The sequence below is a fragment of the Diadema setosum genome, chromosome 20 (genome assembly GCF_964275005.1).
Source record: "Diadema setosum chromosome 20, eeDiaSeto1, whole genome shotgun sequence".
Taxonomy (NCBI): Eukaryota; Metazoa; Echinodermata; class Echinoidea; order Diadematoida; family Diadematidae; genus Diadema; species Diadema setosum.
This window is the reverse complement of record NC_092704.1, coordinates 11,657,107-11,685,070: the sequence shown is the minus strand read 5'-3', so window position 1 is coordinate 11,685,070 and position 27,964 is coordinate 11,657,107. Positions and strand designations below refer to the sequence as shown.

The 27,964-nt window shown below is 38.9% G+C and overlaps 3 protein-coding genes and 1 pseudogene across 3 annotated transcripts in view; all 4 read left to right on the top strand.

Moving 5' to 3' along the window:
- LOC140243692 (uncharacterized) overlaps positions 1 to 9,952 on the top strand; it is an 82,075-nt gene extending 72,123 nt beyond the window's left edge. Inside the window, exons 21-25 of the mRNA XM_072323355.1 lie at positions 388 to 659; positions 3,884 to 4,061; positions 4,899 to 5,042; positions 8,976 to 9,164; positions 9,900 to 9,952. Of these exons, the coding sequence (XP_072179456.1) occupies positions 388 to 659; positions 3,884 to 4,061; positions 4,899 to 5,042; positions 8,976 to 9,164; positions 9,900 to 9,952 (836 nt within the window). The remainder of the gene's footprint in view (positions 1 to 387; positions 660 to 3,883; positions 4,062 to 4,898; positions 5,043 to 8,975; positions 9,165 to 9,899) is intronic.
- A 170-nt stretch (positions 9,953 to 10,122) lies between these two features.
- On the top strand, positions 10,123 to 13,896 carry LOC140243413 (uncharacterized; the record flags this gene model as incomplete). Its single annotated transcript, XM_072323093.1, is given in 7 exon segments — positions 10,123 to 10,291; positions 10,551 to 10,961; positions 11,306 to 11,494; positions 12,231 to 12,254; positions 12,461 to 12,625; positions 12,885 to 13,295; positions 13,640 to 13,896. Coding segments are annotated over 7 exon segments (1,626 nt in total), but the record flags the coding sequence as incomplete, so codon positions are not given.
- Positions 13,897 to 13,928: 32 nt separating this feature from the next.
- LOC140243412 (uncharacterized) lies at positions 13,929 to 18,584 on the top strand. The gene is given in 8 exon segments (XM_072323092.1): positions 13,929 to 13,934; positions 14,765 to 14,960; positions 15,220 to 15,630; positions 15,975 to 16,163; positions 16,901 to 16,924; positions 17,131 to 17,295; positions 17,564 to 17,974; positions 18,319 to 18,584. Coding segments are annotated over 8 exon segments (1,668 nt in total).
- A 21-nt stretch (positions 18,585 to 18,605) lies between these two features.
- LOC140243411 (uncharacterized) lies at positions 18,606 to 27,948 on the top strand (annotated as a pseudogene).
- The last annotated feature ends 16 nt before the right edge of the window (positions 27,949 to 27,964 follow it).

Below are 27,964 nucleotides of genomic sequence, written 5' to 3'. Positions count from 1 at the left end.
TCATTGCTTTTACTCTTATCATCCATATTGTCGTAATAATCGTATTCACTATGTCTATTGTGATGATTACAACCGTTGTTCGTATTACTTCACAAACACCACATCTTCGTCATCTCTATCTCGTCGATATTTTGAAATACAACAGTAGAGATAAACATAAGACGTAAAAATTATGAGAATGCAATCTGTGAATCAAATTTGTCACTTGTCTATATAGGTAATGGGTTCCTGATCAGTGAATAAGAGTACTCAGAGAACAATTAATGTAAATGAGATAGTACGATTTTCACGCTGGAATTGTTTTGGATGACGTTGCGTCGCTTGGGTTAAGATTACACAATCAGCATTTCTTTTTTTTTTCTCTTTCTATTCTCTTGCGACTGCCAGGCATCTGCGACGAACCTCTCAGTGACATCAGTGACGTCAGCATCGTCATGACGCCCGTTAACGAAGTTGGTTTAGTCATGTCGGGCAACGTATGGAACATACTGAACCCCACTGGCCAGCTTCCGATGAGTCTAATGGTCACCTTTAGCACACCTGTCACAGTGTCGTCAGTGGTCGTCGGCGATCAAAGAAACTCGATCACGGGCGTCACGATACGACTGCAGTATCGACGATCTGGACAGCAATCACTGAACCCCGTACAGCGTGCCGACGTGAGTTTGGCCGGTGTTCTTGAGTGTCTATATATTTGTCTCGATGTTCACAACCACGAACGTGATAATGCTTTCCTAAATGTACAAGGATACATGTGACTTTATGTCAATACGCTCTGCCGCTTGGTGCAAGAAAAGGATGCAAAAGAAAAATGGTTCTTGTTGCCTTAGAAATTTGGTAAGGCTTAGGATTAGGTTCAGGATTAGGATTAGAGTTTGGGTCGGTAGAAGGGTCTGGGGTAATAGCCCAGGGGTACTTGTCCTAGAACCGTTTGTTGTTATACAAATATTTAAGTTTTTCTTAATGAGCACATCAGTAAGATATTCTTCCCTGCATCATTCTTTTTTGCATCTGCTCTCAAAACTTGTCTTCCCTTTGACTCTACCACATGTACTTCCCTCCACTTGAAACAAATGCAGGGCCCAGGCTTTTGCTGGAACAGTATGCTTAAATGTAGTTACAAAACAGACCCTATGAAACAATAAACAATAGAAATGATTAACCCTAACCAGGCCGGGCTTTTTTGGGTCCTGTGGCCGGGGAGGAGTTGATTCAAACCCCCCCCCCCTCCCGAGATCTCTGTCGTTGATCGCGCAATCGTCATGAAATTTGGCACGTGCATTACCTGTGGCGTAATCTACCAAACTATACAAAAAGAAATAGAAATTTTCACCATAGTGATTAATTATGCTAATATATGCATAAAATCATACATTTTGCTCTAAATCAGAAATTAAAGCAAGCTCCTAGAATCCTAATTTTTGGTGAAAACATTATTCTTAGCATTCCTAACAATGTACTTTAAAAAAAGATTGGTATCGAAATCAATTTCTTATGTATTCTATTGTTTTATGAATTTCTTATGTATTTTTTTTTTTGGTTTTTTTGACCTTTTGTTTTATCATTTTTTTTTTCGGTAAAATTGATGACTGAACCTATTTCCAGCATAATTATCCTAAAATTGATTAGTTTCAGCCTATGGAAGTGAAAATAATCATATCTTTATAAATAAGAAGAAAAAACTCCATATGCACAGACTTTATACACAAAATCACGTTTTTTGAGCCATTTTTGGTCTCACAGGCATGTATAAAACGTTATGCAGCGTCGTAACGATATGCACGATTTTCGCGAAAATGGTGTCAACAGATGCGCGTGACTTGAAAGTAAAAAGTCAGCAAACGGCGCAGTCAAAAAATTTCGCACGGCGGAGAAGTCGCGAAAAATGTCGAGGGGGGTTGATTCAACTCTCCCCCCGCCCGGCCCTTTTAGGGTTAACCTGTAGAAAGAATTGGACTTATTTATTTGGGAAAGTGCCTACTTTGTACGAATACACACGTGTAGGGGCATTCAAATTCTCTCGGTACATCTTAACTTAATTGATTAATTCCTCCAGTACGTACCACCTTTTTCTTTTAGTACATTCTTTTTTTGCTACACCATTTGTATATGTGACTCAGCACCACAAAACAGACAATGAGTAGCCAGTCATGGATATTTAGCTAGGGGCAGATTCTAAAAGAGCACACTTTAAGCTTTGACTGATGTATAACTCGATTGAAATGGACTTTCCTGATCTATCTAAATCTTGAGAAGAAAGCACACTCTCTGGAAAACTGAGTAATGAAAAAAGAGGCTCTTAAGTATAGGGTCTATCCAATCACTTAATTTTACCAAGCCGTGCTCTTTGCAATGAATGGGGCAAAAACAGGGTGTAAAAGTCCATATAAACAACAGTGAAGGAATTATCCGATTATCATGAAAATTGAGAATGCTCTATTAACACATTCTATCCATGGATTCATTCCATGAATTTCAAAGCAGTAGCACCATCCCTTCAAAAATTATAAGATTTGAGAGTAAAGAGTGTGTAAAGGGTTTCTGAGAAATTAAAAGGTGCCTCGAAGACATACCTGATCACACTATCCTACAAAAAAAAAAAAAAAAAATGTGTTCTACAAAAACTGCTAAAACACAATTTCCCATTTGTTTTATGATAGAATAATTGCTCTTTCAGATAATATGAAAAAGTCAAGATTTACTAGGTTGACCCGTTTCACCTTTTCCACTCCTCACGTACAATCAGGGCGTGCGACGTTTTGCTGGTTTTGTGACGCGCGGTCACATATGCACATCCCATAAAGTGCAGTGTGACTTCTGTCTGATAGCAGTATTCTCCATGGTAACAATGAATACATACCATCATTGTGTAACACATATCACTCCGCAGATCAGGCGGGTGCAAACAAAGATTCCAGTACTGCGGAGCGCTTTGACGCATTTCATCAGCCCTGCAACTCGTGACGACAATCAACCCCTCATAAGAAGAGGTTGATTCATGTTAATATGAAAAATCTGAGATCAAAGCTGCTAAAACAATAAAAGAAAAATATAAGAAAACATAGGGTATTTCCAATCACAACTTCAAGAAAATAATTGGGTATGCAACAAGTGAGGTGTCGCTGGAAAGGTTTATTCTGCTTGAAATGATGGTGGACCTACTTTAATTTGTTTGACAATGACACTTCAACCGCACAGTACACGACCTTCGGTAGCATGACTGACCGACATTACACTGTAAAAACATCGGTGTTAGATTTAACACCATGGGTGTTAAATCTAACACCGATCAAACTTCAATAGAGGACCACACCCACAGGTGTAGAAAATATATTGTGACGGTGTTAAAAAGTGTTCGCCTGGCAATTCGTGGTGTTAATTTGACAATGTGGCTGGTGTTAATTTCAATGGTATAACACCCGTCCAGCTTCAATAGGGGACCACACCAACTGGTGTTACTGTGGTGTAAATGTATTTACAGATTTTTTCAAAAATCAAGTACTTTATCGGAAAATTCTCTATCGTCTTGTTGAAGTTCAAAATTAAAAAGAAGTGCAGCAACTAAGAAACTATTCAAAAAACAATTTTAAATTTTGAAATGACACCCGGAGGTGTTAATCTAACACCATGAATGAGCACCGGAAATTTAACACCAGCTCGGTGTTTCATATTTAACACCGGACTTTTTGCAGTGAAGATCTGAAATAAATCAGAATATTCTTAGAATATACACGCTTGTTAATTTCAGATCCGAAGTCGGTCAGTCGTGCGATCGAAAGTCGTATAGTAGCGGTGGCCTTTAGCCTGTTTTCCGACCAAACTCTTTACAGTTATGGACTTAACGAATTGTGGGTGGTGGTGTTGTTGCTCTTGTCATTGACAGGGTTCACTGGACTTCCAGCTACAGAAGAGTGGCGATAGCAGTAGTCCCTGGAACGTGGAGCTTCCTGAAACCATGATGCAAGTGACAGACATTGAGGAATTCTGGATTACTGTCACCGCGCTGGACAATACAGCAAGCGCTGTCTACTTTACCTTTGATTTCAAGGGCTGCATTGTCGGTAAGCAGAATAGCTTCTGACTGCCAAGTTGTCACATTTGGATGTCACGGATGTATCTCGGTTCATGATAAAGTAATAAATTTTGATAGAAAAGTATGATGATAGTGATTATGATAGTATAAATATACACAAGTCAGACCATGCACTTGAAATTTCTTGAAAGCATGTCATTCATATCGGCTGTAATGATATTGGGTAATGAAGTCGATAGCATTCAGTGTAATCACGGGGAAAAAAACTCTAAAGCAAGGAATGACTGCAATCTTTGACAAACTCTCGAACGATCAACAGTGTTTCTGTATTTTTAAATATTGCAGTACTATGGTCACGCAAACGCTCTGAGACATAAATCCTCGATTTGTGCGTAGGTCTAGTCGTGGGGAAAAGGCGAATGTCACATGCTAACAAATATTGGTCACAGAAATTCAAAAATATTGGAAGAAATTGACGAAGGAAGACTAAAAGGATGCTTTTATACGTATAGGTACTTGTATAGGTCAGTGAAGACCCGGAGAGTAAAAACACGCTGTGTCGCATGGCGGACTAAAGCGTGCAAGTATTATGATCACCATAAACAAAGACATACTTACGTAAATGGCAATATTTTCTATTACCTACGCTGTCTTCTATGCCGGAATGTTGAAAGTCACCTTATTTACACATAGTAGTATGTGCACATGTATGTATGTGCATGTATTTGTCTATGTAAGTATATGTATATGTATATGTATATGTATATGTATATGTATATGTATAATATATGTACAATGTATAAGTGTGTACTGCTCGACGGGTGATGATATTCTGATGAAATTCGGTACTTCAAACATTCTACAGGGCATACTACCACGCCGACGGAAAGGATCACAACTATCGTCACACCAACAATGACGGAGACCACACGAGTACAGGAGGAGGAAACGACAAAATATTCCACGTTTACACCTACAACAGGGGAGGTCGTGGTCCCTACAACACCAGGTAATATCTTTCAATCTAAAGTCAAAACGAGACAAAATGCCCATACTAATTTCATACACTCAGACCTGAATACTTATGTTTGAAAGGCGTATCCGTCAAACTCCATATCGTGTTTTGGTAGACTCTGATTTAGATATTAAAAACTGATTATTTGAATATCAGAATTTGTCTTCTCCACCAATAACATCCAGCTCATCCAACCTCCCCCAACAAAGGACGAAAGAAAGAAAGAAAGAACTCGCCACATTTCAGTAAATATGCTACAACAAATACTCCTCGCGAAATTGCAGCTCTACCATTTTGATTTCACATCAAAAGAAAAAAAGAACAAGTATATATAATATATATAATACACATTGTATATTAACATAGGTCAGTCCAGGCTTCTCAGTTTTTGCTATCATCTCTTATCGCATTTATGTGGATGCCAATGATATCACTGATTCGAGGGGAAACAAAAACAGCACTGAACTCTACGATTCACACACGTTTGCCATACGTTTATCCAATGTCTCAACTTGTTTATCTCAAGATATATCGATGCAGATATTTATTCATATATAGTGCGGTAACGACCCGTAATCAAATCTGCTTGACAGGAGTACCTATGTGAACACCACTGAGTGTAACTGTTTCATGTCTCGTCTGGATTGTTTCTTCAGCTCTGACCGACACCGACGAGCATCTATCCGTGATGGATGCCAGCCGGACAGTTCGCATAGAGCTGAACAAAGTGACTCGTACATGTCACGAAACTAGAACTCTCCGTTGTTTTCACAGGAATGTCCTGTCAAACGGATCTAAATAACTATATACGTGAAATTACTGGGGGAGCAAAATGACATGTTTGCCCCCTAGACCTCCAGAATCGACGCCTCTGCATACGAGGAAAGTTTTGCATTTTTAGAATCAAATGAAAACATCTCGTAAACACATTTTTTGATGGAATTCGGAAAACTGTCGGTCCCAGAAGTGCACTAAATCTATGGAGGGAAACCAAGCGGTGGAAAATAGGGTTAACTGAAAGTATCTACATATCCCTTCCCACCCACCCGACGGAACTTTTGCATTTTTTGGACGGAAGTGACAGATCTGGCGCAAAGTTTTGATGAGATATTCGGAAATCTGTCAATCGAAAAGTGTACTAGGTAGAAATGACCGAAAGGGAGAGGGTATGGGAGGGGGTATCCCTCTCTCGCGCGAGAAAGATTTTGTATTTTCAGAATTGAAATTCAGCAATCTTTGGGTGAATTATTTGGACAGTTTTCTTTCAAACAGCAACACCTCGTGTATTACTAGGGGGATCTTTTTGGCGGACAACTCATGACATGACATATCTTTTAATCACCAGGCGCTTGCAGAGAACCACTAAATTGGCGGACAACTCTTAGATAGCAGAACTACCAAATACTTTTCCTTCAATATTAGTGGCCATAAATGTCAACATCCATGACATATCTTTTAATCACCAGGCGCTTGCAGAGAACCACTGGATTGGCGGACAAGATAGCAGAACTACCAAACACTTTTCCTTCAATATTAGTGGCCATAAATGTCAACATCCATGACATATCTTTTAATCACCAGGCGCTTGCAGAGAACCACTGGATTGTGAGAATCTTGATACTAAATTACACGTTTTATTTGACGACAATGAAACAAATCTTTGGACGGAACGTACTTCCGATGGAAATACAAATATTGATACCTCTGTGTGCGAGTCGATGGTATTCTGTTTCCCAAACAGTTTTAAGCTACAAATTCTTTTCTTTTACTTTCCAGGTTATTGTAGAAAACCACTGGATGGCGAGGACCCTGAAACTAAATTAAGAGTTTTACTGGACAACGTCGAAACAAACCTTTGGACGGAACCTACTTCCAATAGGAAAGTAAGAGTCATTGTCAAATCAACGGATGACACCTCCGAAGTGACGATTAAGGTATCAGCCGTCAGCATAACCACAACGAATGGCTCGCCTCCCAATACTGTCACAATTGGTGTCCCGCCGTCGAGCGATGGAGATGTTGAACGCCAATTTACAGCTGAACCCGGAGAAGATCAGCCTTCAGGAATGTACGAGTTTGAACCTTTGACTGGTTTGAATGAAGTTTATTTTGACATCACCCTTCCTGATGACTACAACGTGGCAGATTCGCAGTTGACGGTGACATTCAGAGGATGTATTGAGACAGGTAATTTCGTTTCCTTTTATTCTGGGTTCCTATATTCCTACTTGTTTCCTAGTAATCAGTCTGCCTACAGACACTTCCACTCCACCGAAACCGCCTTATTGAAGGTACTCAATGACCTCCTCTTAGCAGTAGACAAAGGCCATGAAGTTGCTCTTCTGCTTTTAGATTATTCTGCTGCGTTTGATACTATCAGTCATGAAATTCTCCTTAACAGATTGGAGACTAATTTTGGTCTAACGGGAACAGTCTTGAGATGGATTGCATCTTACTTACACGACCGCCACCAGATGGTTACTGTGAACGGTGCATTTTCTCAGTCGTTCCCTCTTAGACATGGTGTCCCCCAGGGGTCTGTGGTTGGTCCTTTACTATTTCTTCTATACACAGCCCCTCTGTCTTCAGTAATCAACTCTCATAACGATATTTTACATGTTATGTATGCCGACGATACTCAAATCTACATAATCATACAACCAAATACCCAAGTCGAAGCACTCTGCAAACTTAGTAGATGCGTTGATGATATCAAGCAATGGTCTCACGATAATTATTTGAAATTGAATTGTGTTAAATCGGAATTTTTGTATGTTCATTCTCAGTTCAGGCGGGGTAGCTCTCTAACAGAATTTTCCTTTGAAGATAGTACTATCCCCATCTCTCAGTCCGTCAGAGATCTCGGAGTTATTGTAGATAAGCATCTGAACTTTCAACAACATATTAAGAATTCATGTCGTTCTGCTGCTTGGGGTATTTGTAAAATTGGTAAAATACGTAAATTATTGGATCAGTCTTCCACAGAACGTCTCATTCACGCATTTGTTTCCTCTCATCTTGACTACTGCAATTCCCTTCTTGTTGGTCTCCCTGCTTCAAGTACTGCACCACTTCAAAGAATTCAAAATACAGCTGCTAGGCTTGTGACCCTTACAAAAAGATCTGACCACATTACTCCAGTTCTCCAATCCCTCCACTGGCTCCCCATCCATCAACGTATCACTTTTAAAATCCTCCTTATTGTTTACAAGATATGTAATAATCTTGCCCCATCTTATCTTAAAGATCTAATTTCCTTCCGCTCCTCCACTTCAACCCGTTCTCTTCGTTCTTCCTCCGCTCTCCAATTATCACGTGGTCCCCGCACCTGTACACGTTATGGTGATAGGGCCTTTTCAGTTATTTCCCCACTTCTTTGGAATGAACTCCCTTTTTATATTCGTAACGCTGAAAATGTTGATAGGTTTAAGTCATTGTTGAAAACTCATCTGTTTACACAACCTTAATCTTGCTGTTGTTGTTGTTGCTGTCGTTATCATAATATGTACATAATGCTGTATTTTGTTTTTACGTTATATATATTATTTTTCCCCGATTTGATGCGCTTAGAAACATCAGTATTAAGCGCTATATAAATGTTATTCATTATCATTATCATTACTTTCTCATTTCTCTTGTTCTCTTATGCGATCTATAATATATCGAGTTGAATGTCCCCGTTGTTGCTGATATTCCACGGTCTATTACATTTGAAATTTCCTGTGCTCTCAATTCAGAGACAGACAAAAAAAAAGATTAGTTGTATGTTATTGAATTGATAAGTTCATAGTCTATACATACTGCCCACTGGTTACTTCTTGTACTTAACCGTGCACTCAACTTTTTAGCAACAAATTCACAAGTTACATTCTGTAACGTTCCTTTCATATCTTGGATTCCCGGTGTTCTTTTTCTTTCATTAATCAGCTACGAGCATGGAAACAACAGTAGTCACAACCGTTGTCACTACAAGTGTACCTACCAGCACGTCGAAACCCACTACAGTAACTGAAGCTACCACCACAGCTGTTACCACAACAACTCCGATGGGTACTACTAGGAAGGAGGAGACCACAACTCTTTCTACTACTACCCCTGCTCAGACTACAGCAATGGGTACAGCCTTGTAGTTGTTCTTTTATATTTGAATTAATGGGCTTTCTACGAAAAAAAAAATCGTGAAATCATTTTAGCTTCAATGCCAATTGAACAAAATGGATGTAACACCTTCTTCACAGTGATGGATTTTCGACAAATCAAACGAATTGCAAACCGACAAACAAATATAACCTTCACATCTTTCAATATAGTCCAGATGACCAAAACATAACTCCTTGTTTAAACGGGATATCTTCTACATTTAATCTTGTAGAATACGTTCTAGATTCAATACCAAAAAGAAGAGAACAAACAAACACACAAACAAAAACAGACTTAATATGACACAACTTCACTGTACAGGCTCTTCAAGAATTTCCAACGATTTCCAAGCTACCAAGCATTAATGCCCAAATTTTATTTCAATAACACAGTCCAGTAAAGTAAAACATGACTCGAAGCAAGAATCTCTCTCTTGACCAGATCAAGTGACAAGACGCTAAACTTTGTTTTTTTGGTTATGTTTTTTTAGCAGTGTATTGATGCCAAACCTTACATTCATTAGCGAGGACACTGTTTTTGAAATTACATCTTGAATTTCTGAACATTAAGATATGCAAAACAATAAATCATCACCTAAGTCATGGAAAGTACTTAATTTGTATTTCAATATAATATTTCAGCTCTGTCTGATGCGACTGTAATCGATCCATAACTAGAATGTTCTCTTTTTTTCTCTCTCAACATTTACAGAAACGACAACTCTGGGTCAGTCAGGTAGGTCTAAGTCTGCGTTGTATTTGTAACCTTTTTGAATTAACGTGTAGTAAGAAAGAAAATCGGTTATCACTAAATAATAATTACTTTAAGATCAAACTGGTTTCGGCTATTCTTCGCTATAGGTATTGTCAAAATGTTTTTCTCAACTGTCATAAACATTGAGTGACAGATACATGCGTGTCGTTTTCTTTTTTTAACAGAAGTCACAACAAGGTCGCGAACGCGAGCGACAACGACTGCTGCTCCAGGAACAGAGCAAACAACAGCAGTAGTTGAGGAAACTACTGCCACTCCTGAAGCAACAACTACAACTCAGACAACTGTTACATCGATCACTACGGAAAGGCAGGAATCTACTACGCCAGGTACTTTTTCACTTCCATTTTTGTCGGACTTGTGTCCCAAGACTCTAAACCTGAAGGATTTCATTTGATTAGAAGGCAGTTTTCCGCGTTAACATAACCTGTTCCATCATGTACTTTCCTGCTACACCACATCAAACGAGCCAGTTTGCTAAACTAGACAAGCGTATAAATACAAATGTTGGTAACTCTGTGTACCAGTCCACGGTTTTCTGTTTCCCAAACAGTTTTACGCTACAAATTATTTTCTTTTACTTTCCAGGTTATTGCAGAAAACCGCTGGATGGCGAGGACCCTGATACTAAATTAAGAGTTTTACTGGACAACGTCGAAACAAACCTTTGGACGGAACCTACTTCCAATAGGAAAGTAAGAGTCATTGTCAAATCAACGGATGACACCTCCGAAGTGACGATTAAGGTATCAGCCGTCAGCATAACCACAACGAATGGCTCGCCTCCCAATACTGTCACAATTGGTGTCCCGCCGTCGAGCGATGGAGATGTTGAACGCCAATTTACAGCTGAACCCGGAGAAGATCAGCCTTCAGGAATGTACGAGTTTGAACCTTTGACTGGTTTGAATGAAGTTTATTTTGACATCACCCTTCCAGATGACTACAACGTGGCAGATTCGCAGTTGACGGTGACATTCAGAGGATGTATTGAGACAGGTAATTTCGTTTCCTTTTATTCTGGGTTCCTATATTCCTACTTTCTCATCTCTCTTGTTCTCTTATGCGATCTATAATATATCGAGTTGAATGTCCCCGTTGTTGCTGATATTCCACGGTCTATTACATTTGAAATTTCCTGTGCTCTCAATTCAGAGACAGAAAAAAAGAGATTAGTTGTATGTTATTGAATTGATAAGTTCATAGTCTATACATACTGCCCGCTGGTTACTTCTGGTACTTAACCGTGCACTCAACTTTTTAGCAACAAATTCACAAGTTACATTCTGTAACGTTCCTTTCATATCTTGGATTCCCGGTGTTCTTTTTCTTTCATTAATCAGCTACGAGCATGGAAACAACAGTAGTCACAACCGTTGTCACTACAAGTGTACCTACCAGCACGTCGAAACCCACTACAGTAACTGAAGCTACCACCACAGCTGTTACCACAACAACTCCGATGGGTACTACTAGGAAGGAGGAGACCACAACTCTTTCTACTATTACCCCTGCTCAGACTACAGCAATGGGTACAGCCTTGTAGTTGTTCTTTTATATTTGAATTAATGGGCTTTCTACGAAAAAAAAAAATCGTGAAATCATTTTAGCTTCAATGCCAATTGAACAAAATGGATGTAACACCTTCTTCACAGTGATGGATTTTCGACAAATCAAACGAATTGCAAACCGACAAACAAATATAACCTTCACATCTTTCAATATAGTCCAGATGACCAAAACATAACTCCTTGTTTAAACGGGATATCTTCAACATTTAATCTTGTAGAATACGTTCTAGATTCAATACCAAAAAGAAGAGAACAAACAAACACACAAACAAAAACAGACTTAATATGACACAACTTCACTGTACAGGCTCTTCAAGAATTTCCAACGATTTCCAAGCTACCAAGCATTAATGCCCAAATTTTATTTCAATAACACAGTCCAGTAAAGTAAAACATGACTCGAAGCAGGAATCTCTCTCTTGACCAGATCAAGTGACAAGACGCTAAACTTTGTTTTTTGGTTATTGTTTTTTTAGCAGTGTATTGATGCCAAACCTTACATTCATTAGCGAGGACACTGTTTTTGAAATTACATCTTGAATTTCTGAACATTAAGATATGCAAAACAATAACTCATCACCTAAGTCATGGAAAGTACTTAATTTGTATTTCAATATAATATTTCAGCTCTGTCTGATGCGACTGTAATCGATCCATAACTAGAATGTTCTCTTTTTTTCTCTCTCAACATTTACAGAAACGACAACTCTGGGTCAGTCAGGTAGGTCTAAGTCTGCGTTGTATTTGTAACCTTTTTGAATTAACGTGTAGTAAGAAAGAAAATCGGTTATCACTAAATAATAATTACTTTAAGATCAAACTGGTTTCGGCTATTCTTCGCTATAGGTATTGTCTTCAAAATGTTTTTCTCAACTGTCATAAACATTGAGTGACAGATACATGCGTGTCGTTTTCTTTTTTTAACAGAAGTCACAACAAGGTCGCGAACGCGAGCGACAACGACTACTGCTCCAGGAACAGAGCAAACAACAGCAGTAGTTGAGGAAACTACTGCCACTCCTGAAGCAACAACTACAACTCAGACAACTGTTACATCGATCACTACGGAAAGGCAGGAATCTACTACGCCAGGTACTTTTTCACTTCCATTTTTGTCGGACTTGTGTCCCAAGACTCTAAACCTGAAGGATTTCATTTGATTAGAAGGCAGTTTTCCGCGTTAACATAACCTGTTCCATCATGTACTTTCCTGCTACACCACATCAAACGAGCCAGTTTGCTAAACTAGACAAGCGTATAAATACAAATGTTGGTAACTCTGTGTACCAGTCCACGGTTTTCTGTTTCCCAAACAGTTTTACGCTACAAATTATTTTCTTTTACTTTCCAGGTTATTGCAGAAAACCGCTGGATGGCGAGGACCCTGATACTAAATTAAGAGTTTTACTGGACAACGTCGAAACAAACCTTTGGACGGAACCTACTTCCAATAGGAAAGTAAGAGTCATTGTCAAATCAACGGATGACACCTCCGAAGTGACGATTAAGGTATCAGCCGTCAGCATAACCACAACGAATGGCTCGCCTCCCAATACTGTCACAATTGGTGTCCCGCCGTCGAGCGATGGAGATGTTGAACGCCAATTTACAGCTGAACCCGGAGAAGATCAGCCTTCAGGAATGTACGAGTTTGAACCTTTGACTGGTTTGAATGAAGTTTATTTTGACATCACCCTTCCAGATGACTACAACGTGGCAGATTCGCAGTTGACGGTGACATTCAGAGGATGTATTGAGACAGGTAATTTCGTTTCCTTTTATTCTGGGTTCCTATATTCCTACTTTCTCATCTCTCTTGTTCTCTTATGCGATCTATAATATATCGAGTTGAATGTCCCCGTTGTTGCTGATATTCCACGGTCTATTACATTTGAAATTTCCTGTGCTCTCAATTCAGAGACAGAAAAAAAGAGATTAGTTGTATGTTATTAAATTGACAAGTTCATAGTCTATACATACTGCCCGCTGGTTACTTCTGGTACTTAACCGTGCACTCAACTTTTTAGCAACAAATTCACAAGTTACATTCTGTAACGTTCCTTTCATATCTTGGATTCCCGGTGTTCTTTTTCTTTCATTAATCAGCTACGAGCATGGAAACAACAGTAGTCACAACCGTTGTCACTACAAGTGTACCTACCAGCACGTCGAAACCCACTACAGTAACTGAAGCTACCACCACAGCTGTTACCACAACAACTCCGATGGGTACTACTAGGAAGGAGGAGACCACAACTCTTTCTACTACTACCCCTGCTCAGACTACAGCAATGGGTACAGCCTTGTAGTTGTTCTTTTATATTTGAATTAATGGGCTTTCTACGAAAAAAAAAAAATCGTGAAATCATTTTAGCTTCAATGCCAATTGAACAAAATGGATGTAACACCTTCTTCACAGTGATGGATTTTCGACAAATCAAACGAATTGCAAACCGACAAACAAATATAACCTTCACATCTTTCAATATAGTCCAGATGACCAAAACATAACTCCTTGTTTAAACGGGATATCTTCAACATTTAATCTTGTAGAATACGTTCTAGATTCAATACCAAAAAGAAGAGAACAAACAAACACACAAACAAAAACAGACTTAATATGACACAACTTCACTGTACAGGCTCTTCAAGAATTTCCAACGATTTCCAAGCTACCAAGCATTAATGCCCAAATTTTATTTCAATAACACAGTCCAGTAAAGTAAAACATGACTCGAAGCAGGAATCTCTCTCTTGACCAGATCAAGTGACAAGACGCTAAACTTTGTTTTTTGGTTATTGTTTTTTTAGCAGTGTATTGATGCCAAACCTTACATTCATTAGCGAGGACACTGTTTTTGAAATTACATCTTGAATTTCTGAACATTAAGATATGCAAAACAATAACTCATCACCTAAGTCATGGAAAGTACTTAATTTGTATTTCAATATAATATTTCAGCTCTGTCTGATGCGACTGTAATCGATCCATAACTAGAATGTTCTCTTTTTTTCTCTCTCAACATTTACAGAAACGACAACTCTGGGTCAGTCAGGTAGGTCTAAGTCTGCGTTGTATTTGTAACCTTTTTGAATTAACGTGTAGTAAGAAAGAAAATCGGTTATCACTAAATAATAATTACTTTAAGATCAAACTGGTTTCGGCTATTCTTCGCTATAGGTATTGTCTTCAAAATGTTTTTCTCAACTGTCATAAACATTGAGTGACAGATACATGCGTGTCGTTTTCTTTTTTTAACAGAAGTCACAACAAGGTCGCGAACGCGAGCGACAACGACTACTGCTCCAGGAACAGAGCAAACAACAGCAGTAGTTGAGGAAACTACTGCCACTCCTGAAGCAACAACTACAACTCAGACAACTGTTACATCGATCACTACGGAAAGGCAGGAATCTACTACGCCAGGTACTTTTTCACTTCCATTTTTGTCGGACTTGTGTCCCAAGACTCTAAACCTGAAGGATTTCATTTGATTAGAAGGCAGTTTTCCGCGTTAACATAACCTGTTCCATCATGTACTTTCCTGCTACACCACATCAAACGAGCCAGTTTGCTAAACTAGACAAGCGTATAAATACAAATGTTGGTAACTCTGTGTACCAGTCCACGGTTTTCTGTTTCCCAAACAGTTTTACGCTACAAATTATTTTCTTTTACTTTCCAGGTTATTGCAGAAAACCGCTGGATGGCGAGGACCCTGATACTAAATTAAGAGTTTTACTGGACAACGTCGAAACAAACCTTTGGACGGAACCTACTTCCAATAGGAAAGTAAGAGTCATTGTCAAATCAACGGATGACACCTCCGAAGTGACGATTAAGGTATCAGCCGTCAGCATAACCACAACGAATGGCTCGCCTCCCAATACTGTCACAATTGGTGTCCCGCCGTCGAGCGATGGAGATGTTGAACGCCAATTTACAGCTGAACCCGGAGAAGATCAGCCTTCAGGAATGTACGAGTTTGAACCTTTGACTGGTTTGAATGAAGTTTATTTTGACATCACCCTTCCAGATGACTACAACGTGGCAGATTCGCAGTTGACGGTGACATTCAGAGGATGTATTGAGACAGGTAATTTCGTTTCCTTTTATTCTGGGTTCCTATATTCCTACTTTCTCATCTCTCTTGTTCTCTTATGCGATCTATAATATATCGAGTTGAATGTCCCCGTTGTTGCTGATATTCCACGGTCTATTACATTTGAAATTTCCTCTGCTCTCAATTCAGAGACAGAAAAAAAGAGATTAGTTATATGTTATTGAATTGATAAGTTCATAGTCTATACATACTGCCCGCTGGTTACTTCTGGTACTTAACCGTGCACTCAACTTTTTAGCAACAAATTCACAAGTTACATTCTGTAACGTTCCTTTCATATCTTGGATTCTCGGTGTTCTTTTTCTTTCATTAATCAGCTACGAGCATGGAAACAACAGTAGTCACAACCGTTGTCACTACAAGTGTACCTACCAGCACGTCGAAACCCACTACAGTAACTGAAGCTACCACCACAGCTGTTACCACAACAACTCCGATGGGTACTACTAGGAAGGAGGAGACCACAACTCTTTCTACTACTACCCCTGCTCAGACTACAGCAATGGGTACAGCCTTGTAGTTGTTCTTTTATATTTGAATTAATGGGCTTTCTACGAAAAAAAAAAAATCGTGAAATCATTTTAGCTTCAATGCCAATTGAACAAAATGGATGTAACACCTTCTTCACAGTGATGGATTTTCGACAAATCAAACGAATTGCAAACCGACAAACAAATATAACCTTCACATCTTTCAATATAGTCCAGATGACCAATACATAACTCCTTGTTTAAACGGGATATCTTCAACATTTAATCTTGTAGAATACGTTCTAGATTCAATACCAAAAAGAAGAGAACAAACAAACACACAAACAAAAACAGACTTAATATGACACAACTTCACTGTACAGGCTCTTCAAGAATTTCCAACGATTTCCAAGCTACCAAGCATTAATGCCCAAATTTTATTTCAATAACACAGTCCAGTAAAGTAAAACATGACTCGAAGCAGGAATCTCTCTCTTGACCAGATCAAGTGACAAGACGCTAAACTTTGTTTTTTGGTTATTGTTTTTTTAGCAGTGTATTGATGCCAAACCTTACATTCATTAGCGAGGACACTGTTTTTGAAATTACATCTTGAATTTCTGAACATTAAGATATGCAAAACAATAAATCATCACCTAAGTCATGGAAAGTACTTAATTTGTATTTCAATATAATATTTCAGCTCTGTCTGATGCGACTGTAATCGATCCATAACTAGAATGTTCTCTTTTTTTCTCTCTCAACATTTACAGAAACGACAACTCTGGGTCAGTCAGGTAGGTCTAAGTCTGCGTTGTATTTGTAACCTTTTTGAATTAACGTGTAGTAAGAAAGAAAATCGGTTATCACTAAATAATAATTACTTTAAGATCAAACTGGTTTCGGCTATTCTTCGCTATAGGTATTGTCTTCAAAATGTTTTTCTCAACTGTCATAAACTTTGAGTGACAGATACATGCGTGTCGTTTTCTTTTTTTAACAGAAGTCACAACAAGGTCGCGAACGCGAGCGACAACGACTACTGCTCCAGGAACAGAGCAAACAACAGCAGTAGTTGAGGAAACTACTGCCACTCCTGAAGCAACAACTACAACTCAGACAACTGTTACTTCGATCACTACAGAAAGGCCGGAATCTACTACGCCAGGTACTTTTTCACTTCCATTTTTGTCGGACTTGTGTCCCAAGACTCTAAACCTGAAGGATTTCATTTGATTAGAAGGCAGTCAGACAAGTTTTCCGCGTTAACATAACCTGTTCCATCATGTACTTTCCTGCTACACCACATCAAACGAGCCAGTTTGCTAAACTAGACAAACGTATAAATACAAATGTTGGTAACTCTGTGTACCAGTCCACGGTTTTCTGTTTCCCAAACAGTTTTACGCTACAAATTATTTTCTTTTACTTTCCAGGTTATTGCAGAAAACCGCTGGATGGCGAGGACCCTGATACTAAATTAAGAGTTTTACTGGACAACGTCGAAACAAACCTTTGGACGGAACCTACTTCCAATAGGAAAGTAAGAGTCATTGTCAAATCAACGGATGACACCTCCGAAGTGACGATTAAGGTATCAGCCGTCAGCATAACCACAACGAATGGCTCGCCTCCCAATACTGTCACAATTGGTGTCCCGCCGTCGAGCGATGGAGATGTTGAACGCCAATTTACAGCTGAACCCGGAGAAGATCAGCCTTCAGGAATGTACGAGTTTGAACCTTTGACTGGTTTGAATGAAGTTTATTTTGACATCACCCTTCCAGATGACTACAACGTGGCAGATTCGCAGTTGACGGTGACATTCAGAGGATGTATTGAGACAGGTAATTTCGTTTCCTTTTATTCTGGGTTCCTATATTCCTACTTTCTCATCTCTCTTGTTCTCTTATGCGATCTATAATATATCGAGTTGAATGTCCCCGTTGATGCTGATATTCCACGGTCTATTACATTTGAAATTTCCTGTGCTCTCAGTTCAGAGACAGAAAAAAAGAGATTAGTTGTATGTTATTGAATTGATAAGTTCATAGTCTATACATACTGCCCGCTGGTTACTTCTGGTACTTAACCGTGCACTCAACTTTTTAGCAACAAATTCACAAGTTACATTCTGTAACGTTCCTTTCATATCTTGGATTCCCGGTGTTCTTTTTCTTTCATTAATCAGCTACAAGCATGGAAACAACAGTAGTCACAACCGTTGTCACTACAAGTGTACCTACCAGCACGTCGAAACCCACTACAGTAACTGAAGCTACCACCACAGCTGTTACCACAACAACTCCGATGGGTACTACTAGGAAGGAGGAGACCACAACTCTTTCTACTACTACCCCTGCTCAGACTACAGCAATGGGTACAGCCTTGTAGTTGTTCTTTTATATTTGAATTAATGGGCTTTCTACGAAAAAAAAAATCGTGAAATCATTTTAGCTTCAATGCCAATTGAACAAAATGGATGTAACACCTTCACAGTGATGGATTTTCGACAAATCAAACGAATTGCAAACCGACAAACAAATATAACCTTCACATCTTTCAATATAGTCCAGATAACCAAAACATAACTCCTTGTTTAAACGGGATATCTTCAACATTTAATCTTGTAGAATACGTTCTAGATTCAATACCAAAAAGAAGAGAACAAACAAACACACAAACAAAAACAGACTTAATATGACACAACTTCACTGTACAGGCTCTTCAAGAATTTCCAACGATTTCCAAGCTACCAAGCATTAATGCCCAAATTTTATTTCAATAACACAGTCCAGTAAAGTAAAACATGACTCGAAGCAGGAATCTCTCTCTTGACCAGATCAAGTGACAAGACGCTAAACTTTGTTTTTTGGTTATTGTTTTTTTAGCAGTGTATTGATGCCAAACCTTACATTCATTAGCGAGGACACTGTTTTTGAAATTACATCTTGAATTTCTGAACATTAAGATATGCAAAACAATAAATCATCACCTAAGTCATGGAAAGTACTTAATTTGTATTTCAATATAATATTTCAGCTCTGTCTGATGCGACTGTAATCGATCCATAACTAGAATGTTCTCTTTTTTTCTCTCTCAACATTTACAGAAACGACAACTCTGGGTCAGTCAGGTAGGTCTAAGTCTGCGTTGTATTTGTAACCTTTTTGAATTAACGTGTAGTAAGAAAGAAAATCGGTTATCACTAAATAATAATTACTTTAAGATCAAACTGGTTTCGGCTATTCTTCGCTATAGGTATTGTCTTCAAAATGTTTTTCTCAACTGTCATAAACTTTGAGTGACAGATACATGCGTGTCGTTTTCTTTTTTTAACAGAAGTCACAACAAGGTCGCGAACGCGAGCGACAACGACTACTGCTCCAGGAACAGAGCAAACAACAGCAGTAGTTGAGGAAACTACTGCCACTCCTGAAGCAACAACTACAACTCAGACAACTGTTACTTCGATCACTACAGAAAGGCCGGAATCTACTACGCCAGGTACTTTTTCACTTCCATTTTTGTCGGACTTGTGTCCCAAGACTCTAAACCTGAAGGATTTCATTTGATTAGAAGGCAGTCAGACAAGTTTTCCGCGTTAACATAACCTGTTCCATCATGTACTTTCCTGCTACACCACATCAAACGAGCCAGTTTGCTAAACTAGACAAACGTATAAATACAAATGTTGGTAACTCTGTGTACCAGTCCACGGTTTTCTGTTTCCCAAACAGTTTTACGCTACAAATTATTTTCTTTTACTTTCCAGGTTATTGCAGAAAACCGCTGGATGGCGAGGACCCTGATACTAAATTAAGAGTTTTACTGGACAACGTCGAAACAAACCTTTGGACGGAACCTACTTCCAATAGGAAAGTAAGAGTCATTGTCAAATCAACGGATGACACCTCCGAAGTGACGATTAAGGTATCAGCCGTCAGCATAACCACAACGAATGGCTCGCCTCCCAATACTGTCACAATTGGTGTCCCGCCGTCGAGCGATGGAGATGTTGAACGCCAATTTACAGCTGAACCCGGAGAAGATCAGCCTTCAGGAATGTACGAGTTTGAACCTTTGACTGGTTTGAATGAAGTTTATTTTGACATCACCCTTCCAGATGACTACAACGTGGCAGATTCGCAGTTGACGGTGACATTCAGAGGATGTATTGAGACAGGTAATTTCGTTTCCTTTTATTCTGGGTTCCTATATTCCTACTTTCTCATCTCTCTTGTTCTCTTATGCGATCTATAATATATCGAGTTGAATGTCCCCGTTGATGCTGATATTCCACGGTCTATTACATTTGAAATTTCCTGTGCTCTCAGTTCAGAGACAGAAAAAAAGAGATTAGTTGTATGTTATTGAATTGATAAGTTCATAGTCTATACATACTGCCCGCTGGTTACTTCTGGTACTTAACCGTGCACTCAACTTTTTAGCAACAAATTCACAAGTTACATTCTGTAACGTTCCTTTCATATCTTGGATTCCCGGTGTTCTTTTTCTTTCATTAATCAGCTACAAGCATGGAAACAACAGTAGTCACAACCGTTGTCACTACAAGTGTACCTACCAGCACGTCGAAACCCACTACAGTAACTGAAGCTACCACCACAGCTGTTACCACAACAACTCCGATGGGTACTACTAGGAAGGAGGAGACCACAACTCTTTCTACTACTACCCCTGCTCAGACTACAGCAATGGGTACAGCCTTGTAGTTGTTCTTTTATATTTGAATTAATGGGCTTTCTACGAAAAAAAAAATCGTGAAATCATTTTAGCTTCAATGCCAATTGAACAAAATGGATGTAACACCTTCACAGTGATGGATTTTCGACAAATCAAACGAATTGCAAACCGACAAACAAATATAACCTTCACATCTTTCAATATAGTCCAGATAACCAAAACATGACTCCTTGTTTAAACGGGATATCTTCAACATTTAATCTTGTAGAATACGTTCTAGATTCAATACCAAAAAGAAGAGAACAAACAAACACACAAACAAAAACAGACTTAATATGACACAACTTCACTGTACAGGCTCTTCAAGAATTTCCAACGATTTCCAAGCTACCAAGCATTAATGCCCAAATTTTATTTCAATAACACAGTCCAGTAAAGTAAAACATGACTCGAAGCAGGAATCTCTCTCTTGACCAGATCAAGTGACAAGACGCTAAACTTTGTTTTTTGGTTATTGTTTTTTTAGCAGTGTATTGATGCCAAACCTTACATTCATTAGCGAGGACACTGTTTTTGAAATTACATCTTGAATTTCTGAACATTAAGATATGCAAAACAATAAATCATCACCTAAGTCATGGAAAGTACTTAATTTGTATTTCAATATAATATTTCAGCTCTGTCTGATGCGACTGTAATCGATCCATAACTAGAATGTTCTCTTTTTTTCTCTCTCAACATTTACAGAAACGACAACTCTGGGTCAGTCAGGTAGGTCTAAGTCTGCGTTGTATTTGTAACCTTTTTGAATTAACGTGTAGTAAGAAAGAAAATCGGTTATCACTAAATAATAATTACTTTAAGATCAAACTGGTTTCGGCTATTCTTCGCTATAGGTATTGTCTTCAAAATGTTTTTCTCAACTGTCATAAACTTTGAGTGACAGATACATGCGTGTCGTTTTCTTTTTTTAACAGAAGTCACAACAAGGTCGCGAACGCGAGCGACAACGACTACTGCTCCAGGAACAGAGCAAACAACAGCAGTAGTTGAGGAAACTACTGCCACTCCTGAAGCAACAACTACAACTCAGACAACTGTTACTTCGATCACTACAGAAAGGCCGGAATCTACTACGCCAGGTACTTTTTCACTTCCATTTTTGTCGGACTTGTGTCCCAAGACTCTAAACCTGAAGGATTTCATTTGATTAGAAGGCAGTCAGACAAGTTTTCCGCGTTAACATAACCTGTTCCATCATGTACTTTCCTGCTACACCACATCAAACGAGCCAGTTTGCTAAACTAGACAAACGTATAAATACAAATGTTGGTAACTCTGTGTACCAGTCCACGGTTTTCTGTTTCCCAAACAGTTTTACGCTACAAATTATTTTCTTTTACTTTCCAGGTTATTGCAGAAAACCGCTGGATGGCGAGGACCCTGATACTAAATTAAGAGTTTTACTGGACAACGTCGAAACAAACCTTTGGACGGAACCTACTTCCAATAGGAAAGTAAGAGTCATTGTCAAATCAACGGATGACACCTCCGAAGTGACGATTAAGGTATCAGCCGTCAGCATAACCACAACGAATGGCTCGCCTCCCAATACTGTCACAATTGGTGTCCCGCCGTCGAGCGATGGAGATGTTGAACGCCAATTTACAGCTGAACCCGGAGAAGATCAGCCTTCAGGAATGTACGAGTTTGAACCTTTGACTGGTTTGAATGAAGTTTATTTTGACATCACCCTTCCAGATGACTACAACGTGGCAGATTCGCAGTTAACGGTGACATTCAGAGGATGTATTGAGACAGGTAATTTCGTTTCCTTTTATTCTGGGTTCCTATATTCCTACTTTCTCATCTCTCTTGTTCTCTTATGCGATCTATAATATATCGAGTTGAATGTCCCCGTTGTTGCTGATATTCCACGGTCTATTACATTTGAAATTTCCTCTGCTCTCAATTCAGAGACAGAAAAAAAGAGATTAGTTATATGTTATTGAATTGATAAGTTCATAGTCTATACATACTGCCCGCTGGTTACTTCTGGTACTTAACCGTGCACTCAACTTTTTAGCAACAAATTCACAAGTTACATTCTGTAACGTTCCTTTCATATCTTGGATTCTCGGTGTTCTTTTTCTTTCATTAATCAGCTACGAGCATGGAAACAACAGTAGTCACAACCGTTGTCACTACAAGTGTACCTACCAGCACGTCGAAACCCACTACAGTAACTGAAGCTACCACCACAGCTGTTACCACAACAACTCCGATGGGTACTACTAGGAAGGAGGAGACCACAACTCTTTCTACTACTACCCCTGCTCAGACTACAGCAATGGGTACAGCCTTGTAGTTGTTCTTTTATATTTGAATTAATGGGCTTTCTACGAAAAAAAAAAATCGTGAAATCATTTTAGCTTCAATGCCAATTGAACAAAATGGATGTAACACCTTCTTCACAGTGATGGATTTTCGACAAATCAAACGAATTGCAAACCGACAAACAAATATAACCTTCACATCTTTCAATATAGTCCAGATGACCAAAACATAACTCCTTGTTTAAACGGGATATCTTCAACATTTAATCTTGTAGAATACGTTCTAGATTCAATACCAAAAAGAAGAGAACAAACAAACACACAAACAAAAACAGACTTAATATGACACAACTTCACTGTACAGGCTCTTCAAGAATTTCCAACGATTTCCAAGCTACCAAGCATTAATGCCCAAATTTTATTTCAATAACACAGTCCAGTAAAGTAAAACATGACTCGAAGCAGGAATCTCTCTCTTGACCAGATCAAGTGACAAGACGCTAAACTTTGTTTTTTGGTTATTGTTTTTTTAGCAGTGTATTGATGCCAAACCTTACATTCATTAGCGAGGACACTGTTTTTGAAATTACATCTTGAATTTCTGAACATTAAGATATGCAAAACAATAAATCATCACCTAAGTCATGGAAAGTACTTAATTTGTATTTCAATATAATATTTCAGCTCTGTCTGATGCGACTGTAATCGATCCATAACTAGAATGTTCTCTTTTTTTCTCTCTCAACATTTACAGAAACGACAACTCTGGGTCAGTCAGGTAGGTCTAAGTCTGCGTTGTATTTGTAACCTTTTTGAATTAACGTGTAGTAAGAAAGAAAATCGGTTATCACTAAATAATAATTACTTTAAGATCAAACTGGTTTCGGCTATTCTTCGCTATAGGTATTGTCTTCAAAATGTTTTTCTCAACTGTCATAAACTTTGAGTGACAGATACATGCGTGTCGTTTTCTTTTTTTAACAGAAGTCACAACAAGGTCGCGAACGCGAGCGACAACGACTACTGCTCCAGGAACAGAGCAAACAACAGCAGTAGTTGAGGAAACTACTGCCACTCCTGAAGCAACAACTACAACTCAGACAACTGTTACTTCGATCACTACAGAAAGGCCGGAATCTACTACGCCAGGTACTTTTTCACTTCCATTTTTGTCGGACTTGTGTCCCAAGACTCTAAACCTGAAGGATTTCATTTGATTAGAAGGCAGTCAGACAAGTTTTCCGCGTTAACATAACCTGTTCCATCATGTACTTTCCTGCTACACCACATCAAACGAGCCAGTTTGCTAAACTAGACAAACGTATAAATACAAATGTTGGTAACTCTGTGTACCAGTCCACGGTTTTCTGTTTCCCAAACAGTTTTACGCTACAAATTATTTTCTTTTACTTTCCAGGTTATTGCAGAAAACCGCTGGATGGCGAGGACCCTGATACTAAATTAAGAGTTTTACTGGACAACGTCGAAACAAACCTTTGGACGGAACCTACTTCCAATAGGAAAGTAAGAGTCATTGTCAAATCAACGGATGACACCTCCGAAGTGACGATTAAGGTATCAGCCGTCAGCATAACCACAACGAATGGCTCGCCTCCCAATACTGTCACAATTGGTGTCCCGCCGTCGAGCGATGGAGATGTTGAACGCCAATTTACAGCTGAACCCGGAGAAGATCAGCCTTCAGGAATGTACGAGTTTGAACCTTTGACTGGTTTGAATGAAGTTTATTTTGACATCACCCTTCCAGATGACTACAACGTGGCAGATTCGCAGTTAACGGTGACATTCAGAGGATGTATTGAGACAGGTAATTTCGTTTCCTTTTATTCTGGGTTCCTATATTCCTACTTTCTCATCTCTCTTGTTCTCTTATGCGATCTATAATATATCGAGTTGAATGTCCCCGTTGTTGCTGATATTCCACGGTCTATTACATTTGAAATTTCCTCTGCTCTCAATTCAGAGACAGAAAAAAAGAGATTAGTTATATGTTATTGAATTGATAAGTTCATAGTCTATACATACTGCCCGCTGGTTACTTCTGGTACTTAACCGTGCACTCAACTTTTTAGCAACAAATTCACAAGTTACATTCTGTAACGTTCCTTTCATATCTTGGATTCTCGGTGTTCTTTTTCTTTCATTAATCAGCTACGAGCATGGAAACAACAGTAGTCACAACCGTTGTCACTACAAGTGTACCTACCAGCACGTCGAAACCCACTACAGTAACTGAAGCTACCACCACAGCTGTTACCACAACAACTCCGATGGGTACTACTAGGAAGGAGGAGACCACAACTCTTTCTACTACTACCCCTGCTCAGACTACAGCAATGGGTACAGCCTTGTAGTTGTTCTTTTATATTTGAATTAATGGGCTTTCTACGAAAAAAAAAAATCGTGAAATCATTTTAGCTTCAATGCCAATTGAACAAAATGGATGTAACACCTTCTTCACAGTGATGGATTTTCGACAAATCAAACGAATTGCAAACCGACAAACAAATATAACCTTCACATCTTTCAATATAGTCCAGATGACCAAAACATAACTCCTTGTTTAAACGGGATATCTTCAACATTTAATCTTGTAGAATACGTTCTAGATTCAATACCAAAAAGAAGAGAACAAACAAACACACAAACAAAAACAGACTTAATATGACACAACTTCACTGTACAGGCTCTTCAAGAATTTCCAACGATTTCCAAGCTACCAAGCATTAATGCCCAAATTTTATTTCAATAACACAGTCCAGTAAAGTAAAACATGACTCGAAGCAGGAATCTCTCTCTTGACCAGATCAAGTGACAAGACGCTAAACTTTGTTTTTTGGTTATTGTTTTTTTAGCAGTGTATTGATGCCAAACCTTACATTCATTAGCGAGGACACTGTTTTTGAAATTACATCTTGAATTTCTGAACATTAAGATATGCAAAACAATAAATCATCACCTAAGTCATGGAAAGTACTTAATTTGTATTTCAATATAATATTTCAGCTCTGTCTGATGCGACTGTAATCGATCCATAACTAGAATGTTCTCTTTTTTTCTCTCTCAACATTTACAGAAACGACAACTCTGGGTCAGTCAGGTAGGTCTAAGTCTGCGTTGTATTTGTAACCTTTTTGAATTAACGTGTAGTAAGAAAGAAAATCGGTTATCACTAAATAATAATTACTTTAAGATCAAACTGGTTTCGGCTATTCTTCGCTATAGGTATTGTCTTCAAAATGTTTTTCTCAACTGTCATAAACTTTGAGTGACAGATACATGCGTGTCGTTTTCTTTTTTTAACAGAAGTCACAACAAGGTCGCGAACGCGAGCGACAACGACTACTGCTCCAGGAACAGAGCAAACAACAGCAGTAGTTGAGGAAACTACTGCCACTCCTGAAGCAACAACTACAACTCAGACAACTGTTACTTCGATCACTACAGAAAGGCCGGAATCTACTACGCCAGGTACTTTTTCACTTCCATTTTTGTCGGACTTGTGTCCCAAGACTCTAAACCTGAAGGATTTCATTTGATTAGAAGGCAGTCAGACAAGTTTTCCGCGTTAACATAACCTGTTCCATCATGTACTTTCCTGCTACACCACATCAAACGAGCCAGTTTGCTAAACTAGACAAACGTATAAATACAAATGTTGGTAACTCTGTGTACCAGTCCACGGTTTTCTGTTTCCCAAACAGTTTTACGCTACAAATTATTTTCTTTTACTTTCCAGGTTATTGCAGAAAACCGCTGGATGGCGAGGACCCTGATACTAAATTAAGAGTTTTACTGGACAACGTCGAAACAAACCTTTGGACGGAACCTACTTCCAATAGGAAAGTAAGAGTCATTGTCAAATCAACGGATGACACCTCCGAAGTGACGATTAAGGTATCAGCCGTCAGCATAACCACAACGAATGGCTCGCCTCCCAATACTGTCACAATTGGTGTCCCGCCGTCGAGCGATGGAGATGTTGAACGCCAATTTACAGCTGAACCCGGAGAAGATCAGCCTTCAGGAATGTACGAGTTTGAACCTTTGACTGGTTTGAATGAAGTTTATTTTGACATCACCCTTCCAGATGACTACAACGTGGCAGATTCGCAGTTGACGGTGACATTCAGAGGATGTATTGAGACAGGTAATTTCGTTTCCTTTTATTCTGGGTTCCTATATTCCTACTTTCTCATCTCTCTTGTTCTCTTATGCGATCTATAATATATCGAGTTGAATGTCCCCGTTGTTGCTGATATTCCACGGTCTATTACATTTGAAATTTCCTGTGCTCTCAGTTCAGAGACAGAAAAAAAGAGATTAGTTGTATGTTATTGAATTGATAAGTTCATAGTCTATACATACTGCCCGCTGGTTACTTCTGGTACTTAACCGTGCACTCAACTTTTTAGCAACAAATTCACAAGTTACATTCTGTAACGTTCCTTTCATATCTTGGATTCCCGGTGTTCTTTTTCTTTCATTAATCAGCTACAAGCATGGAAACAACAGTAGTCACAACCGTTGTCACTACAAGTGTACCTACCAGCACGTCGAAACCCACTACAGTAACTGAAGCTACCACCACAGCTGTTACCACAACAACTCCGATGGGTACTACTAGGAAGGAGGAGACCACAACTCTTTCTACTACTACCCCTGCTCAGACTACAGCAATGGGTACAGCCTTGTAGTTGTTCTTTTATATTTGAATTAATGGGCTTTCTACGAAAAAAAAAATCGTGAAATCATTTTAGCTTCAATGCCAATTGA